Genomic DNA, 17,210 nt, shown 5'->3' on the forward strand with positions numbered 1-17,210 from the left:
TGGTGGAAATAATGTTGTATACGGCTGGCTGCATACAAAAGTCGCGATGAGACCGCTCAAACCGAGTCGACAATAATCTAAGAGAGAATACTAATGTCTAATATTGAGTTTGATAATGATTTATCAATGATAGAGGAAATCTCAAGGAGCAAAATTTTGTGTAGATATAGCAGGATCTCGACGCAAAGAGTAGAGATTAATGGACCACGAATATTCAGAAATTCAAAGAAGTTAATATCATATCGAAGGAGAAAACAACCACTCATAGTCACCGAATATAATCTTATAATCTACAAATTCTCCATTCTTGCAATCAATCATAAGGACGTACGAATTAATCTTCAATTCGTCCACCCAACGAACCGGGATGAATAACCTTCCTTAATCTTTCCAAAACAGGACTTCTTTCTTCAAAAAAGAAAAACAGGCCCTCAAAAAACCACCTCCCAATAGAAATATCAAACATCCCAGAACCCATAGATTTGTTTCACGCTCAGCAGCCCAGAACAGTCGCTGATCTGTGCAAACCCAGTTGGCTGTGGTGTGCTGTACCTTGCTGTTCCTTGCTGATGATTAGCTTAGCTTAGCTTATCCGATGAGATAGATAGATAGATCCACTGGTGGATTCGACGGGATGAGGGAAAGGGGTACTGCGTACGGAGGATAGGGATTGCATGCCGGGAATGGTACTCCGTATCCTTGTGGTTATCGAATTGATATGTCTGTCTGTATGTATGTAGGGTATTTTATTGAGCAGGGGTGTGTGTGTTGGAAAGGAAAATGGGAAAATGGGTACTTTTCGTACATACAGAGTATTAAAAGGGTATCCCGTGTCTTTAGTGGAACTATGCATTTATTATTGTGCAAAGAGATATATACGGTATAACCCTCATTGGTTTAAAAAATTGTGCTCGGTTCATAAATTATTATCCTGTCGGATTTGATTGTGTGTATGTTTGCTTGCTCCCCTTGCTTCTTGCTTCATTCCGCGGTTTGCGGAAGCCATATTAAAATATTTCTGATCGTGACCTCATGAACCTTTTGTTCTCTATCTGCCATTACAACCTCCTTCATATTTTCAACATAATCCACCTTCCTACTTGTTTTTGCCGGAAAAAGCTCCCGATTACTCCCCTCTGCTCCACCACCTACAAACTATTCCCTTCTCCCTCCACGGCCCAACTAATTCCCCAAACCATCAATCCATCCATCAAATCACGCCCCAAAAACCATCTGAACAACCTCCCCATCCCCTAAAACACTCCTCTTCCCCGTCACAAAAGTAACCACCTTCCCCCCAGGCACCGTATAACTAATCACCGAACTATCCTTCCCCACGACCGTCGTAGCAACATAATTCTTCTTACTACAGGGTATAGCGATTGCAATCGGACTACTGAGATAACCATCCGCATCGGGGATGAGCAAGGAGGAAACATCATTGTAGGTAACAGTGCAGGAAACGTTGTTGGGGGTATCGATGAGATTTGCGTCCCAGCGGGCTGCGGAGGCGAGGTTGTAGGTGCTTGTGTAGTCGAGGGCGAGGATGGGTGTACATTTTAGGAGGGTTAGGAGGGTGAGGGTGAGGGGGGTTGAGATGTGCATTTTTGGATGGATGGATGGATAGTTTCTCTTTCTTTCTTTTTAGAGGAGGATTGAGGGAGTGATTGTTAAAGTTGGAGATGTGAAGACAACTAGCTATAGCTATAGCGAGGAGAAATGTCTAATAGTGAGGAATGGATGAATCGGAATATCAAGAAACGAATAGCGCCGGCAGACAGAACATGGAGCGCGCGGACAAGATATATATCTCGTCATATACATCAACTCTTAACTTTCCCATTACATGAACTTTACTAACCAAAAAAAGTCAACACAAAAGCAATTTCATAAGCGCGGCACCCAAAGGCCCCGCAAAAGCATGGCAAAGCCGCCCAATCTATCTCTATCCGTCTAGTCTTTCCTATAATAAGAACATTTATCCTTCTTATCTCATAAACTCATCCAAACAAATCTTGTTCACTGAGCATTAAATGTATAAAGAGTATAAATATAGATCCAAAATATCTCAATAACCAAATTAGCTATAGGCCCATTGAAGTGGGAGATGAAGGGGTACGCACGGATGTTTGACGTTAGGAGTTTCCAGGATAAGTTTGCTGGTGTTGTTGAAGTCGATATATTTTGTTTTTGTTTGAGTGTTCATCTGGACTTGGTGTTTCGAGTGAGGCCTTGGGACTTGGCTTTTATATTGATGATGTTTTTGTGCGTGGTGGGTTTGCGAGGAAAATTTATGTTGGTCTTCGTTTATCTCTTACACGCCGTTGTGTTCTTTGCCGGAGGAAGATTTTGCTGTTTATAACTTCATGTATATTCTCTTGGGGTTTCAGTGAGGGCTTGGAGCTTGGTTGGTATATATTTTGATGACGATAGCAGGAAGAAAATTCATTTGTTCCACCTAGAGCTCGAGATGGATTAGGGTTTCTTCGGTTTGAATGTTTCACCTGATCTTGGAGTTTTGAACCTGTGCTTGGAACTTGGCATTGATGTTTTTCGTACAATGTGATGTGGAACTAGGAGAAAATTCCCATCTCATTTTTGGGGCCCCATCATTGTGGTCTCGCAATGGCATTGGCCTTGGCATTCAGATGAACACTTGGCTATTGACCGTTGGCCTAAATCACCAAGACAGGAATGTGCGACGTCTGCCCACAAATTTGAGATCTTGGAGCAAACGAGAGACATGGCATACGAATGATCATATTCTATGGAGCCAACCAGTGGTTGTTAGATGAGAGTGATAACATAACTTTGATTTCCTGCCTCATTGACCCCAGATCCTTGCTCGTACAATGACAACTCATCCTCTTGTAAAGACTCAGTCTTACTTCTGGCGTCCTCAAAAGCTTGCAAAGTACCGATGTAACCGGGAAGATGATATATTCCTATACGTGTGAAAGTCCCCTTTCTACCGACGACAGGAGCTATTATAAGTCCCTCTTCACAGTCGTGTATACCATTGGCATGACTTGAAGGAGGTGATGGTCTTCCTTGAATTTCTGGAGTCCATTGATAAATAGCCTCGGAGCGTTCCTGCACAATCCTTGTGAAAATCTTCAGTAGGAATATTTTAGAATGTTCCCTCCTGTCGTCAAAATAATAGTTAATACTAAAAGACTCGTCTCCGATAGGAATGGTTTTGCTACTTCTTCCTGGGTACACCCCATCAGAAACACCAGTACCATCGATCAGTTTGACACATTCGATACGCATCTCACCACCCAGGCAGTGACCGTATGAATCGGATGTAGTTGTCTGAACCTGAACATCAAGAATTTTGAAATCGCTCGCAGTCCATGAGCTCGGGCGGTCATCAAATGGCGTTTTTACAAAGGAGTAGATCCTATCATATCTTATGGATCCGTTCCTACTCGCCCATGACCAGCTAGGTCCCCGCAGTGGAAGTGGTCCAGTTCCATGCTCATCATCTGCAGACCATACCAGGGCGTGTGGTAAATGTTCCTTCCATATTCCTGCAAGATATTCAGAGCTGTATTTGTTGGCAAAATGCTTAGCAATACCTGACAATGCCACCAGCTTGTCACTGCTTATTGTTAACTTGGTTTTTGAATAATCTTCGACAACAATTGACCAAGCACGACGAAAGTCATGTTTTCGAGACTGTACAGTGCTCTAATTCTCAAAATTGGTTGGTCTAGTTTTTTGGAATGTCTCATAGCGCACACAAGTACGACATTCAAATATGATCTGGGGTCTTCCAAAGTGTATTGTTCTAGGACTTAAGAAACGTTCTTGGAAAATCCATGCTCTTTGGTACAATGGCGAATCTCGACAGGTTCGCCTGTACATTGATCGATCGACACAAACATATAAAAGCCTTGAATTATCTCTCCGGCAATCATTGTCTCCAAAGCCATCCTGTTTATATTCTGATGTCATTAAATTGACCATCCGGATGAGATCTGGGTCTCTGCCAAAGAACAATCCATCGTTACCATCCCGTGCCCCAGTGGCGGCTATGTTGAGGCTAGAACCACCGTAGACATCAGCCATAAGAGCAGACTCTTTCAGCCAATCATTAGCATCGTCTTGAATGATGCACAGAGAGTCTATCCAAAGATAATGAAATCCGAATTTTAAAGCCACCTTTACTGCATCCTGGAATGTTTTGGTCAGACTGGACAATGGTATATCTTCCTGGAAATATGAGAGGTTGCTATTGAGTAGTTTGACAAAGTTGGTGCTTCCCCATACATGACTGAGCGTTGCATATTTGGCATGAGGAAGTGTGGTTGAAGTACAGAGGCGAACATGGTAACGATGTTTAGTTTTAGAAAAACTGATTTGGAGCAATCGTGATGGTAATCTTGAATTTGATTCTATTGTTGATTTACACCTTTCATGGTTATTGATGCAATCTCGAAGCCATCTCCTTGCCAAAGTAATACTGGTAGTAGATCCAGACGAGTCGTTGATCTTATGACTTTCAACCGGTATATCAAACTTCTGTATACCGGCTTCTTCATTATCAGTGAAATGATAGACAATACTCCTCCGTGAACGATGAAAATCAAACTAGTCCTTGAGGCCTCTCAAGTACCTCCCTCCACATGGTTTACCTCATATAACAAAGATAATTTAGCGCACCTTGTTCGGGTTCGAGAACGACAATTTCTGCAGACTTGCAATTTTTTGGCCAAGGTAATGTCTGCTGTGTGCTTGATACCATAACGCGTCCTGGATCGATATAACTAGGTGGCAAATAGCCCGGGCTTTGAAATATGGCAAGTATGAGTCTACATACTGCACAGCCTTGCCTAACAAAGTATTCTGTGGTGCTATAAGACTCCGAGCTGTTTAGCCGCATAAATGCGCGGAAAGCCTGGGGATCTAGTCTCGAGACAATTATGGTGCTCTCGCAATCGAAGCAAATCGGAAGCTTTAAGATTTCTCCATCCGAGTTCTTCTCTAGCACGAAATATAGCATTGTGAGATACAAGAGTTATTGAAGGCAGAAACAAGTGAGACAAGAAGGAACGAAATTTGAAATGGATATTAAAATCCAAGCACTGCCATCATGCAGGATCCATGCAATGAGGTTATGCATGTAAGACCAATAATTGATTAGGATCACTAGCAAACCAATTAGCTTTGCAGAAAAGGGAGATTCCTCGACTGCATGAGGAATAGTTGCATATGAAATGATAACCTAATATACATTAAAAGTATGACATGACAATCGTTGCGAGAGTAAGAAGCACGACAAAAAGAAGAGGAATTTTACATACATCAAAAGACTTTTTGTTATTGTTGTTGAAGTCAAACAAACGACCATTGTAGTCGAACTCCATACGGTACGATGTACATGTGTACAATTGAGCTCTGGACTCCCGGTATGACTATGGGCACCGAGATTATTCTAAAAAGTCTCGAGGGTGGATGATGCTTTTGAACATGTTGGCAGTGAACTTCGTGAGGGGTTATAACTTATTGTCGTGATTTTCGAAAATCTTGTGTATGGTTACATAACCTAGGCACGTGGTTTGGTGGCTCAAAAGCAAACTCCTCCTCGAGCTCAAAGACAAATTCTTCATTCTGATTCCCCAAACAACTTCAATCCCGATTTCTATTCAATCTTCAATAATTCCTTTGAATACGTTTTCTGTCAATACTCTTCTCATCCATCGCCTGAGAAGTTGTTTCCCTTCAATTTTAACTTTACTATCTCAAAAGCCATCCCCAATATCATCTTCGCCTCCAACTCAAATCACTAGATTCTCTTGTCTGAGGAACTTTTTAACCTTTCGTCGACCGAGGACTTGCACTTTTTCGCTGATAGCACAAGAACAAAAGATAGCCTAGCATTACTTTGTGTGGGTTAGGGCAGGGAATCCTCTTTTGGTACCAACCCTCTACAATCGTGATGGCATTGCAGAAGCTGTACCTCGCAGTACTTTTACACCGGGAGGATGACTTTGTCATGAAGTGTCTCAATTGCGTTTATCAATCTTACCAATTTAAGCTCAGTCTTCTGGTCAGCTAGATCAGGAACCACTCTGATACAATACAACACTCTCTGCAACGAACGAGCCAGGTGAGGTTTTAATATACGCAAGGTATCAATCCGAAAAAACTACTAGCCTGCCAAGATCCAGAGGATAATCACTTACATCCAGATCCTGACATTGATCTTGTAGGCTTCGAAACAACAAGTATATCTCACAAGCCCAAGAAGTAGTTAATGGAACAGTTATCGCGAGCTTGTCTTTCTTTAAGAATAACTCAAAACTCGAATTTTGATATCGACTCACTGTGTGCTGAAGGTGTCAAAGTTCGCCATTGCATCGGTATTAGTTAAAGTCCATCACACGCCAAATCAAGCCATTCGACTCATCATTGCGTTAAAGACGGATATTGAGACCTTGCCACTACATCGAATGTCAGATGTAGATTTTAGTACTAGGTCGCTCGACGGTGAGAAAGAAAAATAGCGAGAAGAGGGCGAAGTGAGAACTATTTGTTGCCACGGAGCTCTTCTGTGTGACAGAATCGCTCAGTTGCTTTTTCATTCCGACCTTTTGTTGCGATGAGGCGATACTCTCGGAAAAAAGAGGCTTTGAGTGTGGGAATGGTATTTTCTCCGCCCGAGTTCATGTCACTATGATGAGGCGGTATATTGGAAAGCAATACGGACTAAGGACGGATCTAAGATTTCGATTGTCTATATGAGTTCCCTCACCACCTATTCAATGAAATGAAAGAAAAGAAATAAAACCCATACTTTAATTCCATCAAATCAGTGAAGAATCCTCATCTCAATGCAGTCCACAAGAACAACCTTAAAGATTAAATAAGTCGAAGTGGGAATCGACTTATTTCACCCCAGAGAACCTATATATTAGGACTCTCGCATCGCGCTACTTAACCACGCCTCACAATACCCAAGCGTAACAACAAAAGTTCCTTCAAACAAGCGAAATCAAACCCCACTTTCACCATCACTATTACCACAAAACCACACACTCCTCCCCAGACTTCACCATCGCACTCCCATTCCCCGCCAAATTCCTCCCAAACTCCACATAAACCCTTCTCTCCCCTCATCCAACACTTTAACACAATACTCCGGTAAAACCTACCCGATCTCCTTAATACTAAGCTCCGAATCCAAAGAATCGAGATAATTTCCACTACTAACTAATCATAAGAATACCATCATGAAAATCCAAACCATCGACCTCGCTTAAGAAGCACGAACGGCTGTGTCCGTGACGAGGGATGCGGGATCTTTGAAGATGAGGGTATATGGAGCTATTTTAATCTTCGGGCGTGTTGGGACATGGTATTGATGGGTAGTTTTCGGTTATGATTTTCGCTAAAGAAAGTTTTGGTAAAGAGATTTAAAGACCTGGAGGGAGGAGGTTGGATATGAAGGCTTTGATTGGGATTTTTTTGTTGTTTCCTGGGTCCGGGTATGAGCGAGGAGCCGTGATGCGAGAGGAGGTAGGTTTAAGAGACGCAAAGGAAGATAATTGGAATAGATAAAAATATCACAATTAACGAAGTAGACATTGATTCGTCTCTTAAAATTGTATAACCCTACAAAAGAAAAAAAACTATAGCTCACCCAGTACACCATGTAAATCAGTCCCACGCTTCCAAACCACAACCAATTGCAACTTCTTACGAGATTGTATACCGAATTATCCAAGAACCCGAAAAAACAGCTATAAGATGTTCCCCCGTCACTGAATCAAACATAGCATGAGCATAACTTCATCCCAAGAGGCATTCTTGAGCAACTCAAAAGATCCATACATTTCCCCATCTTTGATTATCGAAGATTTAAGTCTTATAGCTCAAAATCACATGGACTTCGAATTCACTAGTCCAAGTACTGACAGCGAGGGCCAAAGAATCTATTGCTTCGGCAGGCAAGGATCTTCCTCTAAGATACATCCATTCAAGATTCAAGGGTACAAGGATAAACAGTAAAGCTACTGTTCTGCTCATTGAAGATCATACCGTGCTCGATGAATAATATAATCTTTCTCTTCTCATGTATAAATTCACCCGCCGAAGAAAACAAGATCCACAACCGTCTCTAGTTTGTTAGAAGACGGAAACCTGGTGCCTTATGTATTCGGAGAGTCCAACTAGCATCCTCATCATCAGAATGGCTTCTACAAATCCGGCATTCGCATGCTCAATGAGATGACATGCACCGTGACTACTTTGGACAACATAATATTTCTGGGCTTCCAGCCCTCGAAAGCTACTCCATGATCACTGATCTGAGGCTAGCCTCCATAAATTAAAACATCCTACCCCGCGCCTTGCGGTAAGAATTTCCAAAGAATATTTGATTCGGTTTAGATGGTACCAGGTGAAGTGACTTGCAATTGAATAGTTCAAAATCAGATCAGAGTGAACAATAGAGAGAAAGGAACATACGACTTCATATACTTCCCATCCTTCAATTATTCGCCACCGTTTACATCAAATGCGCCTCACTTAAGACAACACGCACCTAGTAAACGCCCTCAGAGACTAATAATCAATTTCCTCAAGCACAAATTCAAGCTCAAACTGAAGTCAGGCCGTCAACTTCCCACACATTCCACAACAACCTTACGAACAATTTCTGCAGGTTTCCTTCCACACCATATTAAAAAATCTAAAGAATATATGAATATATGAATACCTCCGTTTCTATTACTATCACTTCACATCACATCACACCTATCATCTTCCATAATCATCGCATCTAACCAAATGATCAATTGCAATGAGATACATACATACATACATACATACATGCATACTTGCATATCGCGTGACTACAAACTAGTACGTTCTCTGCATAACACTCTTCCCAAAGGATAACCTAACGATATTAAACTAAATAACAGTCTTGTATATGAAAATACACTTACGGACTACCGGCCACCGAAAAAGTAGTTTGGGAGGGTTGGTTGAATCAGACGGTTCTGAATGGATATCCATATATTTCTCAATAGATCCAGATGCTGTATGTAGCAGAAAGAAAAAAATAAAGTAGGTTCACAACTAGTGATGGATCTGAAGTGAATGTTAACGTGGATGGATGTGGGATAATTACATCAAAGTTTGAATTGAGTGATGTAATGAGATGAGGAGCTAACCTTTATTTCTCGCATCTATATCTGTATCTATCTCAAGTATCTATCTATCTAATCTTACATCAATTTCAATTTCATTTTCATTTTTGACTTCCCACCCGCTAATCCATCTTCACGAGTATTCTAATCAATATCTTCACAGATGATTTCAAAAACACCATGTGAATCAACTCCATCCCAATAAGAATCTATCATAATATCCTCCATCGAAGCCCTTTTAGCAGGGTCCAAATTCGTCATCCTCAATATCAACCTCTTAGCCTCATTATCCAGATTACGATAATTTTTCTCGCTCCATTCTTCAAAAGATTCATAGCCTTCTCTTCGTTCCTCCGCTACAACCATTTCCCATAGATCTTTCAAGAGTGCTCCTCCTTTCTTATCCTGAACATGCTCTACTAATGCATCTGGTAATGGACCGAAATTGGAAAGAAGCTTGAACAGAATCACTGGCTCAGGATCTACCTCTAGATTCTCAAAGTCCAAATTGAAATACCTCCGAAGGTTTCCCGATACCCTTTCCTACTTGTCCTTCTGGACTTTGCCACATCATGTTCCCTATCCTATGATTGAGAAGCTTTTGCCCTTCTAATTTTAAAGCACAGTCCATATCACCAAGTTGTACCTTGTCCACATGAAATTTGTCATCGTTGTCGAGATACCAGTTGAGAAAGACATTGTCAGGCTTGATGTCTACAGGAACAAAAGTTCAGCAAAGCTTCTTGTGGATTTGGTAATGATCCATATGATTCAAAGAGTCGAGCATAATGGTACCATACCTAAATGTATCCAATGTTTGCTATGCATATCTTTCAATGCCAATCCAACCTCTTTAAGAATAGTCTTTCTTGCCAATAAAGGAAGAGGCGCATAAGCATCTACCAGTTCAAGCAGATTGGATTTGAAGTACTCGTAAACGAGTACCTTTTGAGTATCATTATCATCTAAATGATGCCTTAGGCGATGATTGTTCTTGAATTCTTCCTTGAAACTCTGAAGGAAGTCGAAAATCGAAGGGGAAACAGGCTTCAAAACGTATGGTTTGCCATCGCAGCTAATTACACCTTCAGTCTTGATGATCATGAAAATTTGAGAGAGAACACTTGTTAAATTTACCGGCCAAGGTGAATGTTAAGTTCCGGCTTCTTCGATGGGTGTTCGTAGATGACCTGTTGGTGCACGTATTCGCGACCAGAGCGACCGACGATGGTTGAAAACATCCTCGCAGCTTTGAAGAGGTTAACAAGTTGTAAAATCATGTGGATCCACAATCACAATTCAAGGTGATCGAGGTAGAAGAAGAAAGGGAGCTGGTTGATGCAATTTGATATGGTGAGATCTTTTAAGTCCCTTAAAGCGCCAATCCACAAGTTAGTCCTCGTGATCAGCAAACACATTGATAGATAGATTAGTCGTAACTAGATATAAGAGCCTAGCATCTCAAATGCATTGTCGTACTGAAGTAATCTGATAATGTGTGAATCGCAGCATCATCATAGAAATGCTTGATACTAGTTTCAGGCATATATTCCTTCTAGCAGGTAGGTTAAGATGGCGACACTAGCTTCATCAGGGATATCGGCCTTTTCTAAAGCGTCGACAAAATCTTTCTGGACACCCGGGTCGAGGGAGGCACGAATCCATGCGTCAGTTCTGGAGGCATATTCACATTTGATGTGCTTGCTGCCTTTGGAAACACTCGCGATGGAAATACTTGAATGGACCCTGTTGGCAGCCATTCTGTTGCAAAAATAGATTCATGCGAAAGAGATAAAGATGGCGCGATTTGTTGTTTCTTGTTCTTGTTCTTCGTCGAGGGAGGTGCCTGACGGTAGTTCGATCGAATCCATTAATTGGAGTGGAGGAGGCTTCTCTTATGACCCCAACTGTGAAGGGAGCCATAACGATAAATGGTTTTGGCTATGCAAGTGTTTAAGAAAGCCATTGTTACAACAGTTGGTAGTTGCGGATCTTCATTGGAAGCAAAGTTGTCACATTGTGGGCAATATTCCATCGCACATCTATGGTAACCAGTGAACAATAAAAAAGAGAACCGAAAAAAGCAACTCCAGTTCAGATTCCAAAGCCAAGCCCCAATAGCCAGCTCTACCACTTTCTCAAATATCATGGACCAGTCAATAGGGATGGGCGCTTTATGTAAAGCAGAGCTGGATTACAATAAAGTATAATAAAGATATAATATTATTATTATATACTTTATTTTATAAAGAAGATTAATTATTTTAGATTTTAAATAAAATAAAATGAACTGGAATATTATACTTTAGGCAATTACAAATTTCCCATCTCTACCAGTCAATGAGGAGAGCCCGCAAAGCAGAGCAAAGAATACGTTATGGGAAAGCTCAATCAGGACCAAACCTTGAATTGAGCCAATTACCGCTTGGTAACAATGCCTCGCCTACAAAGAAACCACTTTCTCATATTCATTCAGCAACCAACTAAACTGCATTTAAAGGAATCAAATCGCCAGGTTCTCCTCTTTTGTGTCCCGTATCTAATCAAGACCTTGCATCCCGAGCAGCGCGTAAACTTATGCCACATGCGAACAATCAAACTGACCTCTGTCTGAACCCGAAATTATCAGACATTTCCATATCTCATTACTATACCGGTCTGGATTGGCATAGACGTGAGAGCATACTGTACAGGATCATGAACAAGTAGTAAAAAATAACCCACCAGTTTAAACTTTCAAATGAGAATCGAGACATAATGTGGCTAAAGATACTTCATGCTGTAAGTTATTATCTCCATATATCATTAAGACCATTGATCTTATTGCTTAAAATGTTAATTGGGTATCTCATATCTCCTGTGTATCAAATTTTCTCTTAAATCGTCGTGGGTGCAATATCATTCACCGTTTTCAGCCTTTGAAACATTCCCACGTGTTTGATTCCTTCCTCATTCCACGTCCCCATTCCCTCATCGATCTTGAAACCCCATTTAGCCCAAAGAGATGCAACTTGTTCTTGTGCATGAACACACATCAAACCCCTCCACACTGGTATTTCTTCTGTACTCGAAGCTCCTACATTTTCCATTCCAACTGTGGCAATAGAGGGGTTGAAATATGAGGGGTTTTGTTGAGCCCATGACATCGCCGCACCTGCCAATAACTTGGAGATCCCGGCACCTCTGCATTCTTCGATAACTGCTAGTCTACCCAACTTTATATATGGCTCGATACCGTCATGATATGTAGTTGCTCGATCGACGATATAAGGTGGTGGATTTGTACTGTCGGGCTTTGGAGCGGTTTCAAGCGCATCAGCTTGATAACTTGAGCCAGGTTCAGGATGTGGTGGATGCGGAAATGGTACGAGACGAATTGTACCAATCGGCTGAGATGTAGTTCTGCTTCTCTTTCTCCGTAGTATATTTCCATCATCGTCTTTAACCTCTGGTTCCGTCATTTCGTTCACTGAAGCATAGATGACCCAGTGGCAAGCTCGAGTATCATCAGAATCGAATTCATTTTCGAGGGGTACACCTTGCTCCTTAACGAAGACAGCTTCTCGAACTTCCATAGCATCTACGAATGTTTTGGGGATATTATTGGGTTGCTCTGATGCGGGAAGTTTGCGGTCATATCCTTCAAGGTTTGTTGGACCTAGAAATTGAATGAATGGAGTGGCAGACATTGTAAAGGAGATTATTTGACGCCTCTGTTAGATGTAGATGTAAATGTAGAAGTTGAAGTTGAAGTAGAAGTAGGAATGAGTTGCGGCTGATATAAATACCGATAGACAATGAGTAGTTGTCGATCAAATTTGATTCTGTGGCTGCAATACGCAATTTAAATAATAGCCTAGGGATATGCACAATGATGACTGGTGGCTTTGTATGATTGTCATAAAGCTTGAGAATTGAAATACGCCATGTGGATGATCGACTAGCGGATTGGCGGAGAGAGAAGAGACGGAGAGGCGAAGGGGTGAAGAGAGGGCAGAGACAGGAATAAGTTTGTTAGAATGTCAGTAGTGGCCAGTCGAATTAGTAGGAGTAGGAGTTGGTGTTGTTGTAATTGTTGTTCCCAAATGGAGGGGTAGTTTTGGTGCTTGAAAGTTGGAGAAAGGCAGGCTGTAGGAAGGCTGTACTGTAGAAGAGCTGAATGATTCACAATATTTAGATGTGTTGATTAGTAACAAACCTAAATTTCAGTATGAGTAGTAATTAGTTGTAGAAGTACCGGGTATTCCAAAAATAGGTTGTTTGCCACAGGAAGGAGTGATGGGATGGATAGATGGAGGGGTAGAGGGGAAAGTTGGAATTCTGGTGTTTCTATGAATAACTCAAATGTCGGAAAATCGGAGGTTCCAAGACTCTGTGCGCACATCTCTTATCTTATCTTCCGATAACACATCTTATCGACATCAGAGCTCAAGGATTAAATAATGGTAAAGCTGTCCTCTTTTGGTACCAAGGATACGTACAAGGATAAACAGCATCAATCTCGAGGGGAAAATAGAGAAAAGAATACTTGTCAATAAGAAAGAAAGAAACTTAATTAAAGAGAAATAGATGAAGTCTTACTGTCCTATTTCTTCTACCTATAATTAATAAATTGTTGTCTCTCAACTTTGATTTGGAATTCGTTGTGGACAGATTTTAAGGTGTAGCGGTACCGCTTACTAGGTAGTTTCAGAGATACATAACATACTACATACAGTCCTGCATACATATATATCTTTGTCATTATCCTTCATCCTCCCCCTCCATTACATTTCTCCGCTTTCTTCATTTCATTTACTGGTAGCAATTAAGTCTGCTACACCACAACATATAATGGCTCTCTCGAGGAGCTCTTCTGGAAGGATATTCTCTTCTCCAATCTTTGCCATATTATGTTTATTTTATATTTTCACTTCCACAGCATTGGCTGCTTCGGCAGTTTTGGGCGTTGATCTTGGGACAGAATACATCAAGGCAGCCCTCGTAAAACCTGGTATTCCACTCGAAATTGTTCTTACCAAAGACTCAAGACGAAAAGAAACTTCCGCCGTAGCCTTTAAGCCTTCGAAAAACCCATCTACCGGATCATACCCAGAAAGAGTTTATGGTTCAGATGCCGTAGCTTTGGCTGCACGATTTCCTGGTGATGTTTATCCTAACCTCAAACCTCTCTTGGGATTGGGGGCCGAAAATGATCTTGTCAAAGAGTATGGAATCCGCCATCCAGCTTTACAATTGGAGGCGGACAAGACACGAGGTACAGCTGCTTTTCGAAGTGGTGCCTTTGCTGCAGATGAGCTACCATGGACCGTCGAGGAAATATTAGCTATGGAATTGCAGAGCATTCAAAAGAACGCAGAGGCTCTAGCAGGTAGCAAAGTGAAGGATTTAGTTATTACTATTCCAACATTTTATACTACCGAAGAGAAAAGAGCGGTTCTTTTGGCTGCAGATTTGGCAGGCCTTCGAGTTTTGGAATTGATTAGTGATGGATTGGCCGTAGGTCTTAATTACGCTACATCTCGAACATTCCCCAGTGTTAGCGAAGGAGGAAAGCCGGAATACCACATGGTTTTTGATATGGGTGCTGGATCTACAAAGGCTACAGTTTTGAGGTTTCAAGGACGAACCGTGAAGGATGTTGGGAAATTCAACAAGACTATCCAAGAAGTAAAGGTCCTTGGCAGCTCATGGGATAGAACACTTGGAGGTGATTCTCTCAACGCCGTCATCGTCGATGATATGATTGCCAATTTTGTTGAATCTCCCAAAGCACAAGAGGTATCAGCAACTGCCGAGAAGGTCCAAGCACATGGAAGAGCTGCTGCGAAATTGTGGAAGGAAGCCGAACGTCTGCGACAAATTTTGAGTGCCAATGCCAATACCCAAGCTGGCTTTGAAGGACTTTACGAAGATGTTGACTTCAAATACAAGATCAGCCGAGCAGAGTTCGAAAAACTCGCTGAAAAACATGCGGCTCGAGTTGGTGTAGTGATTCAGAAAGCTTTGGACCTTGTCAGCCTCGAGGTTAATGATCTTGATTCTATTATCCTTCACGGAGGTGCCATCAGAACTCCTTTTGTTCAGAAAGAGCTTGAGAAGATTGTTGGAGGTTCCGATAAGATCCGCACCAATGTCAATGCTGATGAAGCCGCTGTTTTTGGTGCTGGGTTCAGAGGTGCCGGACTCAGTCCTTCATTCAGAGTCAAGGAAATTCGAAGCTATGATGGTGCTTCTTTTGCGGCCGGTATTAAGTATACCGATATCCACAAGAAGAATAGGCATCAAAGATTATATGAACCAACCACTAATCTTAATGCCGAGAAGCAATTTACTTTCGACAATCATGAGGATTTTACCATTGACTTTTATCAACATGTTGCATCATCGGAAGGAGTATCGGGAGGATCCGCCGAGAAACAATTGAAAGCCATCACTACACAAAACTTGAATGAGTCTGTGGCTCTTTTGAAAGAGAAACACAAGTGCGAAAACAAAGATATCAGAGTTAAGTTAAGCACTCGTGTCAGTCCTGTTAATGGCGAAATGGATATCATGAAGTTTGTCGTTGATTGTGAGGCCGAGGAGGTAGAGAAAGAGAGTATGGTCGATAGCGTCAAGGGACTTTTTGGATTCGGGAAGAAGGACCAAGCTCCATTATCAGAGGATGGTACAGCTTTTGTTGACAGCTCTAGCACTACTGAGAGTTCCACTACATCTACCAGTACCACTTCGTCTAGCAGTTCTTCCAAATCCGCCTCCGCATCAGCTAAAGACAAGGAGGCTCCTAAGAGCAAGAAGAATCTGATCGTCATTCCATTGAAATATGAAACAGAACTCAAAGGTATTCCAGAAGTTCCAGCTTCCGAAATCACTAGAATGAAAGATCGTATCGCCGCGTTCGATGACTCCGACAGATCTCGTCGTTTACGTGAGGAAGCTTTGAACCAATTGGAAGGATTCACATACAAAGTAAGGGACTTCCTTGACAATGAAGAATTCATCGCCGCATCTACCGAAACCGAACGTTCAGAACTGGAGAGTAAATCCAAGGCAGCAAGTGAATGGATCTATTCTGGTGGTGCCGATGCTTCCCGTGATGAACTCAAAGCCAAACTTAAAGAAATGAAAGACATCGTCACACCAATTCAAAAGCGAAGAGAAGAAACAGCTGGTCGACCTGAACATTTGAAAGCTCTCAAGGAAGCTCTCGAACAAACCAAATCGTTCATTGCAGGTGTTAAAGAGCAAATCAAAAATGAAACAGAGGCCCATTCTTCTTTCAGTGCATCCAAATCTAGCGCTTCGGCAAGCGCTAAAACAACATCTACAATCACGGTTGATGATTTCGTCGATCTTGAAGATGATGAAATTGCCGGGTCTGCTTCATCCACAGTAACTGCCCCTCCTGAAGAAGAAACCATGAACCCACCCATCTATACCGAGGCCGATATCGTTGCTCCTCAAGAACTCTACGACAGCATCTCTAAATGGCTCGCCGAGCTCTCGGAGAAACAAGAAAAGCTTGCACCCACAGATGACCCTGTTCTTCTCATCAAAGATCTCACAGAAAAGACGAAACAATTGCAAGATGCCGGTGTAGAACTTATCATGAAAAGCATGAAACAACCCTACAAATCTAGTCGCAAGCCAACTCCCAAATCCGATAAACCAAAGAAGGCTACGAAATCAAAGTCAAAGACTAAGAAATCAAAGAAGACAGGTACCGCAACTGCGGAAGAAGCAGATGCAACTATTGACCTTGGTTTTGGAGGCGCAGATGGAAAGCCAGAAAAGGGAGCTGATGGAGAAGGAGCTACTAGATTTAAAGTGGGTGAAAATGATGAAATGCCTAGTGAAGAACAGATTTTGGAAGCAATCAAAAAGTCAAAGGAAAATTCAGAGAAGGGAAAGAAGGAAGATATTAAACATGGTGAATTGTAGATTAGGATTATCATATTAGATGAGGATGAATGCAGGTTATTCAGGATTTGCATCTGAACTTGCTTTTGTATGATGGGTTAGAAGAGAGAAGTATATGAAACTTTA

General features: G+C 41.7%; 7 protein-coding genes across 7 annotated transcripts; 1 reads left to right on the forward strand and 6 right to left on the reverse strand.

Moving 5' to 3' along the window:
• Positions 1–381: 381 nt before the first annotated feature.
• Positions 382–853, reverse strand: SS1G_10081 (predicted protein; the record flags this gene model as incomplete). Its single annotated transcript, XM_001588484.1, has 2 exons — positions 382–556; positions 810–853. The coding sequence occupies 2 exons, from the start codon at positions 851–853 to the stop codon at positions 382–384; spliced, it is 219 nt and encodes a 72-aa protein (XP_001588534.1).
• A 362-nt stretch (positions 854–1,215) lies between these two features.
• SS1G_10082 (predicted protein) lies at positions 1,216–1,605 on the reverse strand (the record flags this gene model as incomplete). Its single annotated transcript, XM_001588485.1, has 1 exon — positions 1,216–1,605. The coding sequence occupies one exon, from the start codon at positions 1,603–1,605 to the stop codon at positions 1,216–1,218; it is 390 nt and encodes a 129-aa protein (XP_001588535.1).
• Positions 1,606–2,787: 1,182 nt separating this feature from the next.
• On the reverse strand, positions 2,788–3,938 carry SS1G_10083 (hypothetical protein; the record flags this gene model as incomplete). Its single annotated transcript, XM_001588486.1, has 2 exons — positions 2,788–3,604; positions 3,889–3,938. 2 exons carry the CDS (start codon positions 3,936–3,938, stop codon positions 2,788–2,790), a joined length of 867 nt encoding a protein of 288 aa, XP_001588536.1.
• A 5,367-nt stretch (positions 3,939–9,305) lies between these two features.
• SS1G_10084 (predicted protein) lies at positions 9,306–10,441 on the reverse strand (the record flags this gene model as incomplete). The annotated part of the gene is made up of 4 exons (XM_001588487.1): positions 9,306–9,617; positions 9,679–9,875; positions 9,962–10,236; positions 10,299–10,441. 4 exons carry the CDS (start codon positions 10,439–10,441, stop codon positions 9,306–9,308), a joined length of 927 nt encoding a protein of 308 aa, XP_001588537.1.
• A 258-nt stretch (positions 10,442–10,699) lies between these two features.
• Positions 10,700–10,921, reverse strand: SS1G_10085 (predicted protein; the record flags this gene model as incomplete). Its single annotated transcript, XM_001588488.1, has 1 exon — positions 10,700–10,921. One exon carries the CDS (start codon positions 10,919–10,921, stop codon positions 10,700–10,702), a length of 222 nt encoding a protein of 73 aa, XP_001588538.1.
• A 1,116-nt stretch (positions 10,922–12,037) lies between these two features.
• SS1G_10086 (hypothetical protein) lies at positions 12,038–12,850 on the reverse strand (the record flags this gene model as incomplete). The annotated part of the gene is made up of 1 exon (XM_001588489.1): positions 12,038–12,850. One exon carries the CDS (start codon positions 12,848–12,850, stop codon positions 12,038–12,040), a length of 813 nt encoding a protein of 270 aa, XP_001588539.1.
• Positions 12,851–13,994: 1,144 nt separating this feature from the next.
• Positions 13,995–17,105, forward strand: SS1G_10087 (hypothetical protein; the record flags this gene model as incomplete). The annotated part of the gene is made up of 1 exon (XM_001588490.1): positions 13,995–17,105. The coding sequence occupies one exon, from the start codon at positions 13,995–13,997 to the stop codon at positions 17,103–17,105; it is 3,111 nt and encodes a 1,036-aa protein (XP_001588540.1).
• Between the last annotated feature and the right edge of the window lie 105 nt (positions 17,106–17,210).

Source organism: Sclerotinia sclerotiorum, genomic scaffold (assembly GCF_000146945.2).
Source record: "Sclerotinia sclerotiorum 1980 UF-70 scaffold_15 genomic scaffold, whole genome shotgun sequence".
Taxonomy (NCBI): Eukaryota; Fungi; Ascomycota; class Leotiomycetes; order Helotiales; family Sclerotiniaceae; genus Sclerotinia; species Sclerotinia sclerotiorum.